Source organism: Anser cygnoides, chromosome Z (assembly GCF_040182565.1).
Source record: "Anser cygnoides isolate HZ-2024a breed goose chromosome Z, Taihu_goose_T2T_genome, whole genome shotgun sequence".
Classification (NCBI taxonomy): domain Eukaryota; kingdom Metazoa; phylum Chordata; class Aves; order Anseriformes; family Anatidae; genus Anser; species Anser cygnoides.
The window spans coordinates 79,544,023-79,570,667 of NC_089912.1; the positions used below are offsets into that span (position 1 = coordinate 79,544,023).

The 26,645-nt window shown below is 36.3% G+C and overlaps 1 protein-coding gene across 7 annotated transcripts in view; it reads right to left on the reverse strand.

Annotated features, from left to right (window-relative positions):
* SV2C (synaptic vesicle glycoprotein 2C) overlaps positions 1-26,645 on the reverse strand; it is a 112,534-nt gene that overhangs the window by 24,293 nt on the left and 61,596 nt on the right. For all 7 annotated transcript variants that reach the window (XM_048053679.2, XM_048053674.2, XM_048053673.2 and 4 more), the window contains 2 exons: positions 3,940-4,073; positions 3,653-3,742 (listed from right to left, as the gene is read on the reverse strand). In XM_048053679.2, coding sequence (XP_047909636.1) covers positions 3,653-3,742; positions 3,940-4,073 — 224 coding nt within the window. The remainder of the gene's footprint in view (positions 1-3,652; positions 3,743-3,939; positions 4,074-26,645) is intronic.

A 26,645-nucleotide genomic window follows, 5' to 3' on the forward strand; every position in this document is an offset into this window, starting at 1 on the left:
TTTTCTTAGTTTTTTAATGAAACGTGTTTTGCAAAAGACGGTTGAGATTTGGAGTTGAGTCCTCCAAGATTATTTAAGACCGTGTACTTACAGACAGCCTCACATATGCCACACCTCTGAGCATAAAGGACATCCTTTTTGAATCATGTCCTATGAGCAAGCACCACTCTTGTTGCCTGAGCTGCAACCTTTTCATTGTCTTGGCCACCTGGCTTGTTTGGAGCTGTGGGGGTTGGGCAATCACAAGTGTCCAGGACCACTGCATGTGACTGGGGACAAAAAACCCATGGCTTTGATAGACCTTTAACATAATAAAGGTCCTATTGAATCAGGACAATGGTCCATCTGGACCATGCAAATTTAGCTGTCAATATATGAAAAAAAATAATAAAGTATTTAAATGAAAAGGGAACTTCTGTTTAATTTCTGCTTGATAGCAATGGCTAGAAGTATGTGATGTCTAAAGTTTTACAAAATCAAGACATGTAAAAGAAAACATTTGCAGAAAAAAAAATATTTTTATTACATAGCAATGAAAGAGTGGACAGAATTTTGGTTTTATGGGTAATTTTTTTTTCTTTTTTCTTTTTGAACTTTAACCTTTAAACTAATTGATCAAATGAATGTATATTTTAAGGACACGGAAAGGTAATTAAGCATGTACATAAATGACTACATGTACATAAATAACTACTCATGTTCAACATGAGTAGTCCCATAATGAAGATATTATCATTTTATATTAACTCTGTTGGTGCCACTGCTCTCAGGAGTTGTTTTCAGAAGTATTAAGAGCCACCACCTCCACAAGTCTGTCATGAGAATACATCCAATTTGGAGTTTCTAACTCTTAAACCAATGATTCATCAATTGTTTCATTTTCTGTTCTATAGTTTTGAAGGTAAAATCCTCAATAAAATGACTAACAGGAATAAACTTGACTTGGAAAGACAGCTTCTAGGATAAGATTATATCAATAAAATTAGGAAAATTTATCAAGTAAAAGCACACTGAAACTATACTAATAACAGAGAAAAAGTTACATCAGCTGTAGAAGCAGAAAAAATACTATCAAAGTATATCTGTTTGATGTAACTAGTGACACAAAGCAGAGGAAATTATTAACACTTAAATGACAGAATGTTACTGGCCGACACCATCTGAAGCCGTAGGGCACAGGAGAGCTAAGTGAGTAAATTACTGGGACAAAAGTCACAATATCTAGTTCTAACTTAAATGAGAAGAGGGGAGGAGAGAGTGTGTCCTAAACAAAATATGCAAAAGTGGTTTTTTATGTTTGTTTGTTTTTTTAACACTGTGGGCTTAGGAAGGTAAATTGTCAATATTGTCTAATGAGGAGATGATGTCTTTTCAGTCATATTACCACAAGCTTACATTAGGGAGCGTAGGGACTTCTATCAATGTGTAACCTTGACACACAATGCACTATTTCTAATTCTTCAGCTCCTCAGTATCATGCTTGCTCAATGTTCATGGCAGAAGCTGGCAAAAATCCCCAAACAGTTTTGTCATGCTTTATTCATGGGTGAAAATTTAACAAAAATAGCTATAAATAAGCTACTGGTTTAACAAGGTTCAGTGCTACCTTTTAACAACCACAGAGACTAAGACTTGTTAGATCACTGTTTTCTTCTTTGTGGCTGCATTTGGATGTGAATATGTCAAGCTGATGTGAGACTACAGTAAATCATTTCTTGTATCTGTAATCCTAGCACATTTCTGTCTTCTTCTCAATGCCTAAACTAATGTCATAGGTGGACAGAAACTATGCTATGGCTAACGGTCCAGTAAATCAATGAAAATCCATGCTGGCAGAAGAAAACCAAAAGGTGACAGGGAGTAGCAATACTTTGGAAAGCAGCTGAGATCAGCATGAGTCAACTGTGAAATCACACCCTAATTGTGCAATATGAGTAAAGGCAAATCCCTTTACTTTTAAATGAAATTAAAATAAATAAATAAATAAAATGAAATCATAGAATCATAGAATGGTTTGGGTTCAAAGGAACCTTAAAGATTATATAATTCCACCCCCCTGCCATGGGCAGGGACACCTCCCACCAGACCAGGTTGCCCAAAGCCCCATCCAGCCTGGCCTTGAACACTCCCAGGGATGGGGCATCCACAGCTTCTCTGGGCAACCTGCTCCAGTGACTCAGTGCCCTCTGAGTGAAGAATTTCCTCCTTATATCTATTCTAAAACTACCCTCTTTTAGTTCAAAGTCAATCCCCCTTGTCCTATCCCTACGCTGCCTGACAAGAGTCCCTCCCCAGCTTTCCTGTAGGACCCCTTTATGTACTGGAAGGCTGCTCTAAGGTCTCCCTGGTGCCTTCTCCAAAGTGATCAACCCCAACTCTCTCAGCCTGTCTTCATAGGAGAGGTGCTCCAGACCCTCATTCTCTTTGTGGTCCTCCTCTGGGCTCATTCTAATACTTCCATGTCCTTCTTGTGCTGGGAACCCCAGAGCTGAATGCAGTACTCCAGGTGGGGTCTCACGAGGGCAAAGAAGAGGGGAAGGATAACCAAAATAATGTTATTATTGTTGTAAATTATTAGGGCTACTTTACTGGTGTACCAGTAAATGAAGCTCTATGTGCTAACCATCCTTCCTTCAGGCTGAATTTTGTAGTTCTTGAGCTTCATTGTTAAAAAAATAAATAAATAAATAAATAAACATAGGCAATAGAAACTACATCTCAAACAATAAGTTGTAGTTCTCAATGGAATAAAAGTATATGGTCAGATATTCCTCAGACTGCCTGCAAATGTGGAACCTATAAGAAGATATTGAGTTATATATGCATTAGTGCAAAAAAAAAAAAAAAGTCCAAGGAAGAGGAATAAAATCCCACATATTGTTCTGAGAGGTAACAGAGTTCCAGCATTCCCATGGCACAGCACAAGCTGGAAAGGGAAACTAGATTTCAAAGCAAAAAAATTCCTCCTGTGATTTGGTCCTTCTGTATTGCAGAAGAAAAAAATGTGTATATTCCTTATAAATAAGGAAGACAGTACAAAAAAAAAAAAAAAAGACTCAGCTGAACAGAAAATTTCTCTTCCAAATAGAAACAACCCATCAGTATAATATGGCCTTATCTTTAGAACTGCAAGTTAACAAAAAGATGCAGTTTAGCTTGCAAGATATTGTGAGAAAATTAAATGTCTGTAAAATTAATATTTCATTTAAATGAAAATAAATTGTTAAAATTATTATTTTAATGATGATTGGATCATTAATTTGTTTTGTATTTTTATGATCATTTCAAAAGCTTTGAAGACAAAACCTTAACTAACTTAGACTTCTACTTGTGTTTACTGTTACTATTAAGGGTGAAGTAAACTTAAAAAATAGAGCTGGAGTCTATTAATTATCTCCATGCAACAGAGAAAATTATCACACTATGGGTTTGTATGCTCAAGAATATGCTGGCCAAAGCTTGATATCTTAAAATCTTCTCAATATATAACAATTTCAGTAGGTTTTTAGTTCTTATATTTAGGTATTTATAGTGCAAATGGTTTGTTTTGTCATGCGGAGTAATAATAGTGATTGTTTAAGTGCTCAAGACCTCACCAGTCAGCAATGCAGCTGATGTGCTAAGTGTGCTAAGCTTTGAGAGTAATACTCACTGTGAAGACTTTCTCAGGCTGACCCCGAGCTCGCATGTTTGTGTCATGAATTTGCTTGAGTATCATCCAAGCTTCGTCATGTTTTCCAACCTAAAAGTTGGATGAAAGTATTTAAACAATACACATATTCAGACAGTCACTGAACAATCTTAAAACAGATGTAAAGATCTTATACAGAAGTCATGATGTGTAATATTAAGTAAATAATTAAAATTATTTAGTAATTTTAAAAAATTCTAATTTAACACATTCCCCTCCCCCATATTTTTTTTTTTTGAAAGTTATACCTCCAACAAAAACCGTGGACTTTCTGGCATAAAGGTGAGGGCTACCACAGAAGAGACACAGGGCAGTGCACAGACGATCACAAATACTCGCCAACTGTGAAACTGATAAGCAGATCCCATGCTGAAACTCCATCCTATGAAAGAAAAAATTCAAGAAATGGTGTATTTCCACAAATATCAGTGATTTCAGAAATAGTCTTATAATTTGAATTTCAGTCTCTTGCATGTGAGTAGTCATTCTGGAAAATGTCTGTAGTATGCATCATGGGGATGAGAAAGTATTTGTCAAGCTTCTTGGCAAAACCTGTATAAAAGTATTTACATGAACCAAACATGGACACCACCATCATACCTAACACTAAACGTAGGAAGAAACAGTTTTGTTTGAATACTGGAAGAAGGGAGAATTTAAAATCTCTTATAAATACTAAGAAGATCTACTTTATGGAATTTTACAACTCTGTGAATGCTGCATCAGTGTGTCTGTTAAATGGAAGACTAAAAAATCCATGAAAGAATCTATTATCTTTCACCAACACTGACAAAATCAAAATGTAAGTGGCTTCTTCAAGTCTTTCTCTTAGAACCTATTTTAAGTATTAATGAATATTGGGTATTGAATTCTCATATCAAATCATTAGAAATCAACAAGAAAGGAAGAAACAAAAATGTGAGAAAAGCATTCAAGCAACAATGCAGTCAAGTCTACAGTAGTATGCTTTTAGACTGCTAGTAAGAGAAACACTAAAACCAGAAAAAATAGCTCATAATCTTTATGCTATTGGACCTTCTTCAGATAAGCATCCTGTAACACAACACTGAAGTACTGGCATATGATTTACATCTGACCTAATTTTTTTTTATTTTTTATTTTTGTCAAGGTATTTCTGAATTAGTGTTCGCATTCTATTAGTTGTGTTTATGGTTGAGGTCATTGTTTCCTTAAGGTGTATGACCTTAAGGTGACTGGTATTTCAGAGTTTTGAGATTTGTTTTTATTTGGGTATTCACTGTGCTATTTCATAAAAATGAATATTGTAGGAATAATAATTAGTTATCTGTTACATTACAAGATACGACAAGTGGAATTTCAAGGTTTGCAATTCTGTCCTTATTATTAGCTTTTTCTATAAGGAGAAGTACTCTTCATAACAGTGTCTTATAATATAGTACAACATATAAGACATTTGCAGTGCCTAACTTCTATTTTCATCTTGTTCCACAGCACTATACCATTCAACGCTGTTAAATGTAAATTGCCCTCAACCCCCACTGCATAACTGGAAAAAACTTATGTTAAAAAGCAGGGTTGGTAGTTCTGCTTTTAAATAATATACCTGACTGGGTGTTATGTTATGATGGGACTATTGAAATTATAGAATATTAAGAAAACAAACAAACAAACAAAAACTCTTAAGAAAAAGTAAAATATGATTTGGGTAGTTATTTGGCCTTTCAGTCTGGCTTCAATACAGCAAACTATTTCAAGCAATATTTTGAAGGAAAGATCATTAAAAGCAGAGTGGTAGATAATAGTAACAATAATAATTTAAGTGGTTATCAGAAGAAAATGGAAACCTGGCTAATGAAAATCCTGATGCTGGATTCATGTGAAATAATTCTTTGCTATCTGATTTTTCTGGATAAAATACACATGAAATCAAATATTTCTGCATGTCACTAAACAACTGACACAACATAGCACCAAACATCCCATTAAAAATTTGTTCAAATGAGGTATTAATCTGTTAAACACTCAGTGTACTTTGGAATTTAAATATCTCAAGCCATGGATTATAAATATATGTTATAAATAAATAAATAAACACATACATATGCATTCTGCTATTAAAGTACTTATATGTTACAATATGAAAACTCATGAAGTATTTTTGCCCTATATCAACAGCTCTGTGAAACTGAGTTGTAGATTTGGGAACCTCTTTTCTCATCTCATACAAATTTTCTGTATTTCAGAAGTAACGTCAGCTTGCTTTATGGACCCATTTAGCCCTGAGATCTTTATCCCAGGGAGACAGTGGTAAAATTGGCGGCAGTATTGGCAATGATTTTTGAATGACATGTAATTTTCTATAAGGTTCCAGATAGCTATACTTTCCCCCTCCAAAGTTGCCTTCAGCAAAAAGATGCCTACAATTTTAAGCTAAATTTGATGTTAATTCTTATTCCACAATAGAAACATGAATGAAAAATCAAGACTAAAAACAAAACAAAACCAAACCAGAAAAGGTGTAAAAGTGTATTAAAAAAGTACTGACTTTCTAAAACTTCCAATCCTATAGAATTTCAATCCTATAGAATTTCATAACTTAAATAGTACAGACATACTTTTCATCCATAGAGGGAAAAGGAAGGAAATAAATTAGGGTATACTTAGGGTGAGATAATGAGGCCATTAGAAAACATACCTGTGTTTTGGGTATATTGTACACATTGTATCATAATAATTAGAATTATATTCTTCATTATATATTTTAAAGTATAATACAAAACCACCTGATAGAGAATTTTCAAAACTATTTCCTTTTATTTTGGTTAAATTTCAGTCAGACCAATCAGGGAGAAGTTCCACCAGCTAATTTCACCAGAAATGAGATAAAGAAACCAGGATTTCATCTCTTAGAACAAGACAGTCAGCATATTGGCGGCTCTTGTCATTTGAGACTGTCTCAAAAATATGCACAGGCACTACTATATTTACACAATCTGCCTTTTATCACTCTGGTTTGTGTTTTGTATAGTTTAACTGCTCAAATATTACTTCTGTGTTAAATGATTTTAACCTGGCTTTATACCTGTTGTAAAACAACAACAATATCTTGTGCTCTATAGCCAGCAAAAATTATGGTAATCATTTATTTTCAAGTGTGATTTATTAATGGAAGTGAACCATACTACCCTTAATTAAAAGCAATGACTGCACTGTTCATCCTGCTGTCATCCTCACAACCTGAAAACATCTTTTTTTACTCCTCAAAATGTCTGAGAGCTTGTTAAGTGAAATGTTCATTATGGTTTCTGTTGCTCTTATTACATCTTTTTACATTGTATTAGCTGCTGCAATTAATCTCACAATTTATTGTGTTTGCTGAATTAATGATAACAGTGATTATCAGAATTACAAGAATTTGTAGAAAAAGCTCCAGCTGTAACACAGCTTTCTTAAGCTTGCTTTCCTATCTATTCCACCACCACATGATAGATCAGCAAAACAAACATATGTTTTAAATGCAGAGCAAGTTTAGATTTATTCTTATGTTTACCGTCCCGTTCTCCTAGATCATGAGCTAATCTAGAAAACTGAGACATTAGAGTAGTTCTGAATTTAGCTCCTAAAGTGGCTTTCATTCCCACTATTTTTAAGTCTTGAAACCAGATGGAAATGTGTTCTTGGCTGTAACTCAATTTGCCTCTCCTTTCTCTGATTTATGACACAATAGCAAAGATGGAGGAGCTCTACTCAGTACTCAGATGCATTCAGCGCACTGCACAGCAGCCCTTGAGCTCTGAGCCCAGAGCTCAGCTTCACCCTTGCTCCCTGGCTATGCTATATTCCACAGGTATTAATTCTGAAAACAGTGCCAAGCTCCAATGTTTTATGAATTGCTGAAACACTTGGCCAAATGCATCTTGGGAACAATTCGCTGTAGAGCGACATGAGATCTGCAGTGACTAAATACAAAGCCACTGTAGCAGCCTTCTTGCTGAATATTACCTTCACACTGTACTTATTACTTGAAGAGACCAAGCTAATCACAGACATGGCAATTACTGATTACAGAGCCACAGCAGCATGCAGCAGAGCAAAAGCAAAATGTGCCAAGATGCTACCTATATACAACCACTAATTTATGCGTTAAGTTCAATGTCAACAATATCTTCCTCCCAACAAAGTATTTCCTCTACTCCATCGTAATAATAAGTGGAAAGGATATTAAAAATAGATTCTTGCTCCAAATGAAAGTAAGAACAACTCTGTAATAGACTTTCTGAATAAACATAGAAGTAAACCTGTCCACATTATGCTGAATTTTATCAATATATGTTACCTAAGAAACAGCAGGTATTTTCAAGGCCACATACCATTTCCAATGGTTAGGTGATGATGGAGTCCACCTTATGAGAGCAGACTAAGGGATATAGTTTGCTTAACTTTTCAAAATGAGACCTGAAAGGGAACTTAGTTCTCTACAGATCAATAAAGTGCAATGTAGGCAATGAAAAAAAAAGGGGGGGGGGGGAGGCTGAAGGGCGGATGCTTACATTATCTGTATAGATACTGACAGGCAAGGAGAAGTTTTCTAAATATGAGAAAAACAAAGTTGTGGAGCATCTTAGCATCTTTCAAAGATACTTATATGGGCAAAGAAATCCTAAATTAATATAGGGATTTTATGTCATGGTTAGCTAAAGTCTGATCAGTCATAATACTAATTTTCATTAGTCAGTAGGTAGGAATTAGGGGAATTAGATTGATGACAATGACTGAAATCATCAAAAGCCAAGTTTGCATAAACTCTTGACTTTTGGTACACAGGAGGGAAGCAAGAACATCCTTAAAATTAGGGCTGGAGGAGAAACACAGAGAAGGAATTTACAGGAATTCATAGTCTACATAGATTCTTCTGCAGAATCCTTTCCATGATTTTATAATATTATTTCTGTTCTAACACACATTCATTTATCACCTCCCAGTTCTATTGCCTCATTTTTTTATCTTTTGAATTTGAGACATTTACAGTAAATGTGTGATTGATTTAGCATGCCACTTGGTGGCACTGCTACAGCAGCTAGTACAATAATCAGTTAAAAAATCTTCAAAAATAGTTCTCTTATTAAACATTTGTTGTTGTTGTTGTTTGTTTGTTTGTTTGTTTTTGGTTGCTGTTGTTTGTTTTTGTTTGTTGAGTATTTATAACCTCTAAGCCAAATCAAAATTATAAGGTGAACTAGAATTTTTTGCAGCTGGCAGAACTGAAATGCACTGTTACTGAACTTACATTTAGTATGTCCTGACATTACTAAGTTTAACTGCGATTGAACAAATGTATCTTTGCAGTACTGATTGGAATAATGGTAAAACATCACTGAAACTGAACAAAGCAAGTTCAGGTAAGTTACACATCTTAGGAATCTCAGCTAGACACTTTTACGAACCTGAGTGAAATATACGGTTTCTAACAAAAACAGAAATAATTCTCTCAGAATTATTCTGTAAGTATATTGATGTGAAATTCCAGCAACACAAGATAGAACTCTTGCCTTTCATTTGATTAGATTATTAACATAACATGGGAAAGGCATATTTTTAGCCTGTATAGATAGGTATTCTTTAAACCCACTGGCTCAGTAAATAATTTTGGCAGAAGAATTCTGGAAGTAAAATAACTGAAGTGAGACAGGCCATGATTGAGTTACCTTGACAGAGATGCATCTAGAAGACTGTTTAATTCTCATCCACATCTGTCTGGCTCTCTTCTCAATGCTATTAGTCCCTGAGAGCCATAAGGATCAACAGTTCAACGAAAGAAGAAAGTAATTTTGTTAAACAAATGTATTTTACAATATATTAAACTTAAACTTGGACTGTTGTCACTTAAGACTGATTAAAAGGAAGAAGGCGTTTTCTAAAGACACATTTCCACAGAGGAGGAGACTGTCAAGCACTGACACTCATCACTTCCCTGTGCTAGCATCTGAAAACCTGAGATTATCAGGCCTCCAATATCTTTGGTAACATTATCTGCCATTTAGACAAGCCCCAGGTCAGCTACAAGCAGTGCTGACCTCACCTAGAAAATCATCTGCTGTCTGATAACAAAAGACACAAGTTCTCTATCCACTGTATGGTACTGTAGGCCTTTATAGAATTACAGAATAGTTTGGGTGAAAAAGACCTTAAAGTTCATCTAGTGACAACCCCCTGCCAAGGATGTGGACACCTCCCGCTAGATCAAGTTGCTCAAAGACCCATCCAGCCTGGTCTTGAACACCTCCAGGGATGGGGCACCCACAGCTTCTCTGGGAAACCTGCTCCAGTGCCTCACCATGGTAAAGAATTTCCTCCTTATATCTACTCTAAACCTACCCTCTTTTAGTTTAAAGTCATTCCTCTTTGTCTTATCCCTACAATCCCTGACAAAGAGTCCCTCCCCAGCTTTTCTGTAGGTCCCCTACATATGCCAGTCTTTGACTTATATATGTGTGTGTGTGCAGAACATAGAGCTATGAATGGACTAATTTTCTGTTTATTAATTCTGTTTTTCTGCTATGGAAATGCTAACATACCTGATACAATAAACATTTAAACATTGAAAAAACAAACACTTTTTAGTAAGAATATCTAACAAGGGGGAAGGGGGGGAGGGAAAGGGCGGTGATGGTGGAGGTGGACAATGACACAAAGGAAACACTTCACATGTGGATTGCAATGGTCTGTCTGAAATCTAAATTTCCCTTGTCCCAGGTGGATCAAGGTGCTGTGACTCACAAGAAAAAATAAAGGCAAGAAATTCGTCTCTGAAAAGGGAATTAGTTTTGCCTCTTCTGTACTTAATAGGTGACTGAGAAAAGTAGGAAAACAATAGGATTCCTGTGCACTTTACAGAGATGGACAAATCAACCTTTTCCTCATATAAAGCAGTGCTGAAACAAATAGATTTTAATGATTATCTCTACAAAACAAAAAACTTGTTGAAGAGGGGAAAAAAAATGATCTTGGGTAACTGCATTTTCCAGGGAACATTCTGGATTTAATGGCAGCTGTAAGAGTCAGCTGATAGCAAACCAGCTGACATGAGAGGAAGATTTCTGTCCTTCTTACATTATTTATTTTATACAGAAACGTACAACTTTGTTTACTCACTTCAGTTAATCTCCAACACTCCACTCTCCCTAACATCATCCAATTACATGGCAAATTATTGGCAATCTGTAGAATTTTATTGTGCTTTTGTATGTTTATTTATATGCTTCAACATTGTCTTACATAAAACAGAAACAGTAGCATTTACACAGGTTAAATCCTAACTCAGTGCTGGAAACTCTCAGGAAAACTGAAGAAGCACAAAAACAAGAAGAAAAGTATCGGAGCCAAAATATACTTAGCTTGGTAGAAGACTGTACTGTCCAAATTCAGAAAGAAAGTCATGGTTATGGGATGCAGGGCTTTTATCCCATATAGGATCTACTCAACGGTACTGAAGGAGCTGGCAGAACTGCTCACCAAGCCACTTTCAATAATTTATCAGTATTCCTGGGTAACTGGGGAGGTCTCTAGTGAATGTGGTGCCCATCTATAAGAAGGGCAGGAAAGAAGATCTGGGGAATTACAAGCCTGTCAGTCTGACAGTCGATGCCAGGAAATGTCATGGAGCAGATAATCTTAAGTGTTGTCACATGGCACATACAGGACAACCAGGTGATAAGGCCTAGTCAGAGTGGGTTTCTGAAAGGTAGGTCCTGCCTGATTAACAGAGTCTTCTTCTATGAACAACTTGTCCCACTAATTGGATGAGGAAAAGGCTATGGATGCTGTTTACTGGGACTTTAGCAAGGCATTTGGTGCTGTTTGACACAGCATTCTCCTGGAGAAACTGACTGCTTCCAGCTTGGGCTGGTGTATGGTTCTCTGGTTAAAGATCTGGATGGATGGCCAGGACCAAAGGAACTTTATCAATGGAATTAAATCTCACTGGTCACAAGTGGTGTTCTCCAAAGCTCAGTATTGGCACTAGTTTTGTTTAACATATTTATCATTGAACTTAATGAGGGAATTGAGTACACCCTCAGTAAGTATGCAGATGACACCAAGTTGCATGGAAATGTTGGCTTACTTGAAGGTAGAAGACTCTGCGGAAGGACTGAATAACCTAGATCAATGGGCAATGTACAGTAGTATGATATTGCACAGGGCATAAATGCCAGGTACTATATTTGGGTCATAACAACCCAAAGGAATGATATATGCTTGGGGAAGACTGGCTGGAAAGTTGTCTGGCTGGAAAGTTGTCTGGTTGTCTGGAAAAAGACCTCATAGTGCTGGTCAAAAGCCATCTGAACATGAGCCAGCTGTGTGCCCAGGAGGCCAAGAAGGTCAGATAAGGAAATGGACTCGCATTGCACCAGGTGATGTTTAGATTAGATGTTAGGAAGAATTTCTTCATGCAAAGACATTGGAACAGGCTTCCCAGGGAAGTGATGGTGTCACCATCCTCAGAGGTATTTAAAAGACTTGTACACTTAAGGACATAGGTTATTGGTGAACTTTGTAGTGTTAGATGATGGTTGGACTTGATGACCTTCTGGGTCTTTTCCAACTTAAATGACTCTATGTTTCTATGATTTTATCGCAAGAGGAGAAAGTATAAACATTAAATTTGCACAAAACAGCCCACACGGTTTCTTGATACATTTGCACTTCCTTCAAAAGGGGTTTAGGGTTGTTTTATGTTATCTGTTTGGCCCCAGAAAGGTTCTCAGTTGAAGTGAGATCATCACAAGGAGCTTTTCTAGATAGATAACTTAATTTAAATTCCTCATCTCATCCCATCCATCAAGACGATACTTCAGGAAAAGGAAAAAGGGATACCTCAGCTAAGGAGTGGAGAGAACCTTGAAGTTCCCTACTTCTGTTTGTTCATATTTGGTTGCTTAGAATTTTCTTTTTCCATATTAGAGAGAAATAATGGAAATACACTTTCCAAAGTTGTGCTGCAGTAAATTTCTCCACCTCGCCACCATCATGCAAGACCCAATTTTGCATCTTAACAAGTGTGAATACAAACCACCTTATAGGGCTAAAATGTATTCAATCTCAAAGCATTTCCATACAGAAGTGAAGTGGTTGGACTTTGGTCACCACTAATAGCGTCGGCTCTGTCCTGAGTCATCCTGCCAGACTTCGGATGCTTAAGCGTTCAAGGCCAGGTAGCATGGGGCTTTGAACAACCTGGTCTAGTGGGAGGCGTCCCTGCCCATGGCAGGGGGGTTGGAACTAGATGATATATAAGGTCCCTTCCAACCCAGCCCACTCAATGATTCTGTTATCAAGAACCAAGTTTGAAAAATTTCTGTAAGTCTTCATTCTGAAAGCAAATATCATTACGGTCCTTGGAAAGAGCAGTATACTCACTGATTACGGTCTGTGGATAGTAAAACTAGGTTTTGAAAATATTCTAGGGGAACCTGTAATTTTCTGCTTACATCTTAAATGAGATGTTTCTAAAACTTACAAATCACTAGTAATTCTCTTAAAACATGTTAATTGCATGTTTCTGAAATTTAAAATGAGAAATACTATTTTTCTCTTGAAACCATTAAGTAAGTATGCATTTTCCAGACTATAATGCGCGTGTACTTCCCTTATGTGCACTCATTTCCCCTATTCAGAGAAAAATGCTTGAAAATACTAGAAATTAATGTAGATTGACAAGGGTCAAATTTTGCTCACAGCTCAGATACAAAGCATGAAAAGAGCTGTGATGCATAATCAAAAGGACAAGTGTTGAATTTTCCTATACATTCCTGTAAATTATTGTTTTTGTCAGATTTCTGTATTTAAATTGGCTTTGGAAAATGTCCTTTCAATTAAAGCTTTGATGTAGAGCTACATCTACTTAAAAGTAGAGATAGTAGAGTTCATGTGATACTCTCTTCAGTCATGTGGAAACCAATGCTTGCTATGACTGCTTCAATCTAAGATTCTTCCATACATAGTGTTGGGGTTTGCAATCTTCCCAATGTCCTGTTAGTACTATGGAGTAAAAAAAAAAAAAAAAAACAAGACAAACAAATAAAACACAAATTATAACACCAGGATGCAGTAGATGAGTGGATTGCAACCTTCATGAATTTTTCAAATGGATGTGCAGAGTCCTATATACAACTATATTTATTTGTCTTAAATTTATGTATTTGTCTTAACCATTTTAACAGGCATAACACCTAGAAGCTATCTATGAACTGCCCATTATTGAAAAGCACAGCTATAGCTATATCTGATAGCATGTGGAAAGAAAACTAAATCAAAGAATGATCTAAGAATTTTCTTAGCTTAACAACCAGATAAACAGTGAGTATAAAAATTAAAGTACATTTTTCCAATGAGTAAGATCTAATCAATAGTTATGCTGCATTTACCTTATGGTTCAAAGCAGAATGGAGGCTGAATAACTGGAAAGATGGTGCTCTAATTAGGCAGATATTAAACAAAACAAAACAAAACAGACAAAACAGAATGGACCGCCAAGGGTTAATATTGTGCTGATACCACCAAAAATCTCATTACAAGCACTGTGGCACATAATTGATCTAGCTGTTTGGCTGACTGAGTCTGTGACCCCAGAGATTTATATACTCACGTGGTTCTGTGAAGTCCTTGCTTGAGTGTGGCTCTGTGCAGCTGCTCACTTTACAACCCACTCTGTGTACTTGAGTGTGGCTCTGTGCAGGCACTTTACAACCCACAAAACAGACAAAGAGGTAAAATCTGCTAGACATGTCTCTGAAACCAGCCTGGGCAACCTCAATATTAAATCTCTCTTGTAGCTTAGAATCTTGTCTGTCTAAGAAGAAAAAGCCATAATCAGGCTTTACAGAGACCACAGATTGAGCAGACCCAACTGATGTTAAAAAGAAGAGGGACAGAACATTTAAAAGAAGCTGCTCTCAGAGCTTAAAAATACAGTGTTCATTATACATTCTGAGACCATTCAATCAAATGGCAATAGAAAGTGTTTCAAATTTTGTTTGTATGACCTCATTTTTGATTTCTTGTTAAGATCCCTCTCTCTAATCTTCAGCACATACTTAGAGTTTTCCACTATCTTATTTTGCTACACCTAATTAATAATTGATAAATGGATTGCATATGGGGTTTTAAACATCTGTTTGGCCAGTGCTAGTGAGTACTGTAAAATCAAGTCGACAGAAGATATTGTTTTATAAGTTGACAATGTAAAATTGTTAAATGCCCTGTGAAGTTGTCATTATGAACTGAGTTTGAAACTTTCGCCTGTGACAAACGTTGTTGCTGAATGGTGACTTTGTGACCAATACAACCAATGGTGACCAATATGCAAAACAGTTATAGTAATCTCTACATGTTTTTGCATAGTGCCCTCCATATCCAGTCAATAGCTCTGAGCTCAAAAAAATGTGGGTGAATCCATTATGGTTTCAAATACGCCTTTGATTGGTGTGTGCAATCACCGAGAAAATATTATTCGAAACTTGGTGTGATTTTACTGTGGAGTTGTAAAAACTGCCATTAAGCTAAACATTATATTTGGTGTGAGAAGTTGTTGCAGACACTGTTAACAGCAGCTGTTAAATGTGGACGCTAATTTAAAATGTAAGTGCTCCAGTCGTGGTCTGGGACTTCCAGTGATTTATGTGCATCAGGACTAAGGATATTTAAACAATGGGCTCATGGTGAGCAAGAAAAGAGAAGCAATTAATCAAAAAAGACAATCAGAAAAAAAGGCACAATAAAAGACTGCAGTTTATGAAAAGACAATGGGTCTTATTTATCTAGTCTTTTACAGACAAAGCAATCATTGAAATGTTGGAACATTTTCTGAAGAACAGAGAGGAAGGATCATTTACCAGTGACGTGCCTTACACCTTTTGTATTCTGCTGCAGTGTAACAACACAGCATCCACACAATTCAATAAACTCTTTCAAAATATAACCTTATTATATTCTGTTTGCCGGGAAAGTTTTGGCAAGAAAAATCTTTGTTTTTCATGCGCACTTTAATGCTGTGATTGCAGTCAGTCACATTTCCTATTTTTCTATTTAATTTATGTTTTATTACCTTTTATTTTTTAATTACAAACAAATAAAAAAGGAATGTCTTATTACTAAGAGAGAGGCAGATAAACAGCCAGCTTATGTCATCTAATAATGTGATCAGATGTGCATTTTCAGAATTTTCTTCTAATCTGACAGCAACCAATTAAACAACTGATCAACTGACCACATGGAGTCTTTCTGTACCTACTATGAACAATGTAAGACCTAAATTCAAACTTTGGTCTGATACTTCTACACAAATATTATTTGCCGTCATAAATTAAGTAGTAATGATGTCCAATTATAGTCTAGTCCAGATGTCCAAAGTCAAGAGGAGACTTTTTGCCTTTTTGCCAGCTGAAATATTTAAAATATGTTTATCAGACTAATCAAGGAAAATAGAATATATTAAAAAATGGAGCATTATCTTTTATTTTTTTTTCCTTTTATAAAACTCTATGACTTCCTTACAAAGTCTAGAATTCTCAGAGATCTTGAAAGAATCAGATGTTTTCAGATTATGTCAGACTGAAATGCACAAGATTCCCCTCTGCCTGACAGGGTGAGGGTGGAATTTAACAGCCTTACTTTGATCTCTTTAGCTGTGGTTCCTGTCTTTTTTCTTATGTGGTACTACTACCTTTAGGAAACAGCTGGATGGTGGAGAAAACATTTAATGCCCCAAAACAAGTAGGTCTTGTACTCTAGAAAGGGAACAAGGTAATACAGACTCAAAAAACAAGAGAGGAATCGAGGGAGGTAAAAATCTTCTCACCTCAGTCAGTACCAATGCTGAGGAGATGAGGTAGTGAGCTGACAGTCCTCACTACCAAATCTTGCTGTTTCTCTTTGACAATTTTGTAATATTTTCTGCTGGCATACTTGGAAAGCATAAAAATACATGTTTGTTAAGACTCCCACAAACACTATATGGGAAACAGAGGGGTTTTTTCCTTATTTTTGTATGGATCCCTACCATAAAAATATGAGCAGAAAGAATAGAGTTAGATGCTGGATTCAGGTATTCATATATAACAAATGCACCTTGATGGCATTACTTTCAGTGAAGTAGTCGTGATTTCCAAAAACAGCATTTAGTATTTTTCTTTGAGAAGACATATAAACATAATTCCTGAAAATGAATTGAAATGCCTTTCTGCAGTTGATTATATTATCAATAAATGAAACTTCACTGTAAATTGAAAAATGATCTTCCAGTTGCATATAAAACCCACAGACAGAATATATTATTGAAGAGAAAAGGAACTGTTGCTAAAAGGACAATCACTAACCTCCTCAGAGCAAACAGTTCTCTGAGCCAGACAAATAATAAGGAAGTAAGGTGAACAAATTTGTACTGCTGTAGTGTGTTAAAGACAAAATGAATATATTTAAGTACCTGAATAATCATAGAGCAAGACCAACAACCACTTCTTTTGCCCATTTGTACAAATTATGTGAATTTTTCTTCTGTTGTAGACTGATAGGTTATGCATCCAATTTGCAGAGACAACAACAAAAGATTTTTGTCTTTATAATATTAAAAAAAAAAAATTGAACAAAAGAAATCTCATCAGAGCTAACACCTCATTAATTTCTCAAAGGGAAAAGCAAGGATTACAACTAATACGATAGACATTTCTATAGTACTATAGTTACTGGTCAGATTTTTAGGGCAGATTCATTAACTTCAAGTAATTTTTCTTAATTTGAAATCAAGGCCAATTCATTATACGAAATAAGTTTTAGCAAAATCAAGGCTGAGAAGATGCTGTTGTTTTATTTTTGTAAGAATGACTGACTGTAACTATGGCTTCTTTGGAAAATGATGTTTATGGCATTAGATAGTGATGTTAATGGCTGAGGTTTGTTCATCTGTCTGCTAGTTCTTCCAGCAAAAATGTTTAAAGCCATTAACCTACTTTCTTTAAATTTGACAGGAAGAAATAGGCTCAAAAATGACCGCATTCCCCAATGCTGCATAAAATGTGCTGCCAGGCAGCAAGGACAGACCCCATCAGTGCAGGGAGGAAAAGGCACAAGTCAGTGGTCCATCCACACTGAATGCCATGACTGCACTGTTGCCACACCACCAGCTCTGCCACCAACACAAGTCTGACCTGAGCCCAAAGGTGCTACCTCCTTCCTAAGGGCAGCTAAGCCAGAGAGGTGAACACAGAGGTGAGCATGCTGAAGGCATGGAAAGTTACAACTCTATTCAGCATTGGTGAGGCCACACCTGGAGTTCTGTGTCCATTTCTGCCCCGCCCCCCCCCCCCCCCCCCCCCCCCCCCCCCCCCCCCCCCCCCAGTACAATATGACCATACTGGAAAGAGTCAGTCCAATATAGGGCAATGAAAATGCTGAAGGGACTTGAGCACCTCCCTTATAAGGAAAGGCCGAGAGAGATGGGATTGTTCAGCCTGGAGAAGAGGAGGCTCAGCGGAGGTCTTATCTACATCTATAAATACCTGAAGGGAGAGTGGAAGAGGATAGAGCCAGGCTCTTTTCAGAGGTGCCCAGTGCCCAGGTAATGGGCACAAACTGGAACACAAGAAGTTCTGTCCTGAACACTGACTGAGCACTTGTGCAGATGACTGAGTGCAGGAACAGGCTGCCCAGAGAGGTTGTGGAGCATCTCCTTGGACATCTTCAAAAGCCATCTGGACATAGTCATGGACAGAGTGTCCCTGCTTGAACAGGGGGTTGGACCAGATGGTCTCCAGAGGTTCTTTCCAGCCTAACCCATTCTGTGATTCCGTGATATCCCTTGTAAAGGATATAGGGGAGGGGTGGAGAGAAAGGAGGTAACCAGTTCAACTGAAACTTGGGCAGAAACCACTAGGAAACTAGGCTTTATAATTTTCCAGCTCACAAAGCATCTTGTTAGTTTTCTTACTGAACCTCCAGATAAACAAATTTTCTCTTTCACAGACAACCTGAACAACCCAGCAAAAGGTTATATTTGTAGCTCACTAATGAGAGAATCCTTAGTGCTCATTAAGTAGATGTGCTAAAAGCTATTTAAGCTTCTAACACTTGTGAATATAAACATTTAAATGACCATATCAACCCCTGCATTAGGGCACAGAAAATAGCAAACTGATAAACAAAGTGATTTGTTTTGCTTTCCTAGCTGGATTTGCATAAGCAGCTGTTCTAAATTCTGCTGTGTTCTGTCATTCTTGTTGCTTTTAGAGATTACGATTTTTTTTTAGTATATGCATTTAGTATAATCTAATTTCACAGGATTTTTTCAAACAGAGAACTATTCATAAGTAGGAGTTGATAAATCAAGTTAACATTAAAACCGCCTTGTACCCACTTTAATTAACTTAGATTTTAAAAGTATAGATATAGTTTCAGCCTGCAGGATACAAAATTAACGGAAACGCACTAAGTATGGGGGAAGTACAGCACATTGGGGATCATTTTGACTCTTAGTGGAATACTAAGCAGATCAACAGATGTTGCATTATATAGTAGATGCCTTTATGTCTGATCTATTCCATTTGTGCAACATTACCGTCTCATAGCAAATGCAGATTCAAAATTAGCAGAGGTCCAGCATCTTTTAAAACTGAAAAAGTATTTTCCACTGGCTAAGGTGGAAATAGATTCACAGATTCTTAAGACAGAAGTTGTGTCACAAAGTCAATTGTATGAAGAAGGTAAAATTGAAGAGATGCTCTTTGTTTTAAAATTCGGATAAAATATTTCTTCTGAGTTAAAAAAAAAAAAGCTAGTATATTGATTTAAAATTCTGCAGATGCATTATTGCATTCACGGACTTTCTACTACTGAGAAAAGACACGGGAACCTATTCCCCAGGCCATCTTCTTTGGCATCTCTTTGTTCTGGACTACTAATAAAAGTCAGAGATCTTCTGCAGAGAACAGATCTTATGCAAAGAACAGAAACTACTGCATAACAGAGAAAGGAGTCTTGGGCTCAGCTTTTTCCAGAACAGCTGCTGCTATCGCTTGGTTTTGTTCCAACCTATCATGAAAAGGTAGAGTAAGAGGGAAAGGTTTGAGAAGAATAAGATTATTATTATTTTCTTTTAATTATGTGTCCAGAATTTTTAATATAGAAAAGGATGGACTTTTTCATGCGTCTTTCAGCCAGTGCAGGTTTATTCAAGATTTATTCAGCAGAAAAATCCTCTCTCTCTTTTGGAGCCACCAGTTAGAAAAGTTTGGTAAACAAGCAGTTTCCTACTTGTGTTGGGAATGTGCAATGTTGCTCTTTCATAAGTAAATAAATAAATAAATAAATAAATCTCTTTTATTCCATTTAATTTCTGAAGTTCTTTCCTTTTTTGTCCTTGTTTTCTTCATTATCCTTCTCCCATACCCTCTGGAACAACAGTATCCATTTAATAGTCCTATGAAAACAGGGGTGGATGGGACCTTGAGGGAGATATCTAGAGTATCCACTTACTCCAGAATTAGAACAAATGATGGCCCCTACAATATTCTCAGAATACATTTCACTGATACTTTCTTAAAGTCTTTTCTTAAAGACTTACAGTGACTGAGATTTTAATATTCCACAGGAGTTTCAGTCAGATGCTTTACTAACAGACCACTAGAAATGTGGTTTTGTTCTTTATACTACCTCTTTACAGAAATTTCAGCTCATTACTTTTTGTCTTATCACCCATGAGTCATTCATTCCTTTTTCCCTTTGCAGCTAATCATGCTTTTCTCCTATTTGCCTTCTGCAAGATTAGAGAAGACATCACTGATGCACCTCTTGCATGTCTAAATCAGTTATGACATCCTATTTCAGCATGTTCCAGCTTTGAACAAACATAACTATTTTTCCTATTTCCAGTTCACATTAATCAGATGTTGATGTACAATGGACTACAGTAAATAATCTCTGTAGATGTGACTGCAGAGTATATTTTTTCCCTAGCTGTTTTGGCTGCAGTCACCGCAGTAATGCAGCAATATGAAATCAGTCAAGCACGGCTCATTTTGTTATAAATCACACAAGTGCATCCTATTTTTTTGATTGGATAGGTGCACTGCATCAGAGATGGTCAAGTTCCCCTTTGCAGATTACAACAGAGGAGGGGTGGAAGAAGGAACTAGGTGATCCTTTGTTGAAGACAAAACCATGATTTTATAATACATTTACAAGGTTCTGGGCACCTTGCTTCTGATAAAATGCTGGGAGCTGAAGAAAATGCTGATAAAACAGGTATGAGAGAAACCAAGCTGTTTCTCTGATGCTCAGACCCACATCTAATGCACATTTTGGAATTCAGAAATGCCACAATAAATATCTGAAAAACAGCAATATCTAGGTAGGAGACACTTATTTACAGCATCATCATCAGCTTTGACATTTTGAAATTTATAGATTTCAACAGACAAAGATGCTTTACAGGTATTAATTTGTGCAATCTCAACTTGGCAAATAACAGTGTTTTTTTTGGTTTTGATTTTTTTTTTTGTTTTACAGACAAGTAATAATGAAGTTAAACTTTAAATTTTTCAAAGTAGTCAATAATTTACTGTACTCGTCCAGGTATAGTCCCAAATCCTTAATTAGAAATGAAGCCAAAAGGTGCTTTGAAATACCCAAATTCATGGGTTACTTTTGAAGAAAAAGAAAATGTTGCCCATACTGTTACCTAATTAAAAAAAAAAAAAAAAAAAAAAAAAGGCTTGGTAACAAGCTCCCCCCAACGTTTCAATTCCCATGGAAATAAATGCTGAAAAGCAGGAACATATCTGTTTTTTCTTATATTATCTAAAGTACATACCATGTAATATTTAAATACTGTATAACAATCTTGGAATTCACCTTGGAATAAATATTACCACAGAAGAGTTTCAACTTATTCATCAGTGACCTGGATGAAGGGACAGAGTGCACCCTCAGTAGGTTTGCAGACGATACAAAGCTTGGCGTATTGGCTGAGACACCAGAGGCCTGTGCGGCTATTCAGTGGGACCTGGAGAGGCTAGAGAGTTGGGTGGAGAAGAACCTCATGAGGCTCAATGAGGGCAAGTGCAGGGTCCTGCACCTAGGGGAGAATAACCCCAAGCACCACTACAGGCTTGGGGCTGACCTGCTGGAGAGCAGCCCTGTGGAGAGGGACCTGGGAGTCCAGGTGGGCAGCAGGCTGACCATGAGCCAGCAATGTGCCCTTGTGGTCAAGAAGGCCAATGGGATCCTAGCCTGCATCAGGAGAAGTGTGGACAGCAGATCAAGAGAGGTGATTCTCCTCTATTCAGCTCTGGTGAGGCCACACCTGGAATATTGTGTGCAGTTGTGGGCTTACCAGTACAAAAGGGATGTAGAACTTCTAGAGAGGGTCCAGCATAGAGCCATGAAGATGATTAAGGGATTGGAGCATCTGTCTTTTGAGGAGAGACCAAGCAAGCCAGGCCTGTTTAGCCTAGAGAAGAGGAGACTGATGAGAGGGGATCTTATAAATACATGAGGGGACAATGTAAAGAGGATGCGGCCAAACTCTTCTCAGTGGTCACTAGTGATATAGGACAAGGGGTAATGGGTATAAATTGAACCACATGCACTGACACTTGTCTTCTCTTAATGGGAGGAGTCCAGCAGGCTAGACTGAAATCTCTGCAAATCCATTATTGCGGTTGTCACTTCTCAGAAGGATCCAGGTCTGTTCTTCAGAAGTGCAAGAAGCTGCATGGTCACTAAGATCTTTTTGCTTTTATTGCTATTCAAGCATTTGCCATGCCCTATAATTCCATGGGGGCTATATAACACTGGAATTGTTTTTTATACCAATACTGCTTCTGCCACATGTCACTGACTAACCTTCAATATAAAAAGATTGATGTAGGGAGTCAAAAGTTTTTCTTTCTTCATTGCCATTGAATAATTTTAGTCCATCATATCCTCTGTTTAGTTTCTTTCATGCTGGCAGGTTGACTCCTTCATTACCACTGCCTGGTGCTGCGATGCTGTGAGCTGCACATCGAGACTTTAGATCATCCACATTGTGGCAGCATCCAGCTCTGCCTACCTCCTAGTCTGTTTTATTACAATATTGTTCACAACAGCTTCATTCATAAGCGGAGTTTATTGTAGTTTTAAATGTGTGTTTACCATTTTTAACTCCAACTGGATGACACAAGAACAAAGCAAATATGACAGCAAAAAATACTATAGAAGTTACTGTAATACACCTACCAAAAAGATGATGAAATATCTTTTTGATTGTCAGTAATGTTAATTTCCTCAGGAGAATTGATCTGCTTCACCTCCACAATCTTTTGCTATGAACAAAGGTGTTTTTCAGACCACTTCACAAGCCATTGACAAAACAAAATAGATTTGTCCAGTATAATAACAATTACATTCTATTTGAAATAAAGGCTATTTATGAACTCCTGTGCCCATGAAAAGACTTTTCAGTATCAGTACTGCTATGAATGTTCAACAGGTCTCCAGCAGTGAGACAGTAGATGTTAGAATTTTATTACACTTAACTTTTGAGACTTAACTTTTTTCCTATCTAAACTAAATCCCAGTTCCTGCCATTTAAACTAGTTTAAACATATTGACAGAAGAAAAGTAAAAGGCAAAGAGCTTCAGAGTAAAGTAGGAGCAAATATATTTTATAATATAGGAAAAGAAAACATTTTTTTTTTCAGTAGGAGAGATAATTAAGTCTTTTATGTATAGAAGTTACAGTTAAACTTCTGAATACAATGTTTTACAAGTCTTAGGTTTGAGTCCATAATTTGGAGACTTCTGTGTCTGCATTTTTTAGATCTTTGTTATTGTAAAACAGTGATTCTCTAATAAATAAATATATATATCTTTATATATATAATATATATATTGCTTATAACATATTTATTGTATATTTTTAATATGCTTGTTTATATATATCAAGTATTCTGCAAAAATTTGCTCTCTGAATTTAATAAAAATCTAGTGAATGGAGTAGAGATACTTATTCACTTTCATTCACAGGACAGGTTATCAGTTCTTTGCAGATGTAATGGAAAAAATTGCTGAACACTTTATTTTTTTCCTGCTTACACCTAAGGAGAAACATTACAATTAGAAAAGAAATCTTACATTCTGAACTTAAATTCTTATTTCTTAGATTTCTTGTTTCACTTCTATCACCTCCAAATTTGTATTTCCAGAATGGTGCTAAATACCTTTCTTACAAACACAAGTGGCTGGTCCTCGTTAAGTGGAAAAAAAAAAAATCTACTGATGAAAAATGAATGGTTCAGATGTTATGTATTTAGACACTGGTCTAAATAAAATGTTTAATTTAAAGAATTACATCTGAGTTTTTGCACTGAGAATGTTAGAAAGTTATGTTTCCCATTTTCTTGATTCTGTATTATTAATAGAGTAATTTCATAGTCTTTTAGTGGATAATCTACACTAATTTAGTTGGAATTTGACTATCTGTCTCAGATCATACATGAAAACTGCTTGATATTGTTGTCTCCTCTCTCCCCTGGTAAACACCAGAAATGAGGGGCTAGCATGTGGGTAAGCATATCCTGAACTCATCCCAAATCCATAGAAAGACAATTTAGAAAGACAACTGTAAAGAGAGTTTTTGGGGCTAAGGACTTATGAAAGTAATTAGACCTGTGTTGGTATTGCACTCTTAGACCAGCTTGAGGTTTTAATAGTTGTTTACTCTGCAAAATGAAAAATTCCACGTGTTTCCAATCCTGTTATTATTAGGACTTTATGACCTTAGTCAATAGCATAATCCCTTTGCACCAGGTTCTCCAAAACAGAGGGCTGAATTTACAAATTAATCTTTTGGTGAATACTGTTGCTCTTGCACATATATTCCGGACTTATCTAGCTCCTAGCTAACTGGTTGTAGACATTTCCACCAAGCTGTAAAATGCAACTAGTAACTAGTTTTACTTACTTTTACTAAGTAAAAACTAGTAACAATTAATGTTGATGAAGGCCCCTTCCCATAATTTAGAAATGCACTTAAAATATTATGAACATTTGATCAGCTTTGCTGATATTTAAAACAGCAAAGGAAAATGACATTATTTTACAAATGCTATAAAAAAAAAAAAGAAAAAAGCAACTCATTTTATACATGCTGCTGCTGCCTTCTAATTGCTGTCACGTAATCCCTTGGCTCCTGAGCTTGAAATGTCAACTGCAGTTTACATGCAGCAGCCTTGATACCTGCACCATCCTGGTCAGACACCTCATCACCTCCACTTCTCTGCCTTGCAATCTAGGTCATGTGTTTGCTTTCTTATTCAGTAATAAGATCTATAAATCAATGAAGTCAACAGTTGCCTGTTGCTAAGCGAAAAATAAATAAATAAAAAATCTAGGGAATTTTTCTGGTGTTTATGAAGTCAGAAAAGGATCCTCATATATGCCAAACATAAAACTGCACAGAATACCAAAACTGATAGTATAAATAAACTGAAAGGTTTATCCAACATTCCCTAGTTTTATTTTGGAGATATGACACAATAAAATACTAACCTTTTTTTAAAAAAATAACATAGTGTATGGCAGGCAACATACTTTTTCAGAGAACTGATAATTATATATATATATATATTTTTTTTTAATGAGGGGATAAAATTGGCTAGGAAAACTTGGATGAATCCTTGGTTCCTATGCTTGAACAAAGACATAAAAAGTATAATGAAAAAGTAATATATCACTATTGGGATTTTACGCTGAAATATAATCTCTCACTGTTAAGATTTTTCATTGTTTGGAAAATGAACATTTTAAAAAACATTGTGATGTGTATCTGATGCATTTGACAGTCTTAGAAGTAATCCACCTTGAAGCATTGTGCTAAATTTAAAGTTGCACTTGCAAAATGGTTTATAAAATGGTAATTATCCTTCTTATCAAGCCTGACCTATGTTGTGCATAAAGCCATTTATTCGCAACAGCCTAGTCTGGGACTTTGTTAATTGGCTGCAATTAGAAGCATTTCTCTGCAGATGTTTCTTCTAATAGATTCTCTATGACCTCAACTCTTCTTTCAAGAACGCTGAGCAAGTCTGCATCCATTTTCAATTTTTAAACAGAAGCCAACAGCCATAGACTTAAAGAAGCTCTGAAACTTGCTTGCCTTCCAGATAAAACTAATCTTCCAGTATGTGGTCACTGCAGCACTACATCATCCTGATTCCTCTCAGGCTTCAGTCACTCCAATGCTACTTGAACAGAAACAGAGATAAACTGTAATATGTAGGGAATGTAGACTTCATTTTCTCACACACACACAAAAATATATATATGTATAACTAAATCTTCAACAGGTGAACTAGTATAGCTTCACTGCCTGCCTTGGAGCTAGATAATGTATATCAGCTGCAAATCTAGGACTTTTTAAAGTACCTTATATAAGAATTGGTAAAAATGAAAGGAATACATTTGTAAAACAGGGAGAGAAAAAAAAAAAAAAAAAAAAAGATGATTCTACACTGCTGGTCTGGTACTTTTCCATTCATTTAAGAATAATTCTACTATGCTCAGTGGCAGCTTATTGCTTTTCAATTGATACAACTTCATTCATTGTCTTTGAGTAATTTCAGTGTTTAGCTAGGAAAAACGAACTCTGTTTGCTCCTCAAGTGAGAAGCAGAGAGATCAGAATTTCCTATGCACTATGAACCTTAGAAATAAGTGGATGCTTTGTTTATAATATAAGTTTTGCTTCCTGGTCAGCGGATATATGAATGATGAGAAGGACTGAAAGTGGTTTGGAGAAAAAGATACATCTTTGCCTAATTTTGGCAAAATAATCATGTGGAAACTATGTGGAAATCCTGAAGGAGAAAATGCTCTCACAGGAGTCCTCATGAATGCACTTGATACAAACGGTGAAGCGACTAGAGCCTGCATTAACC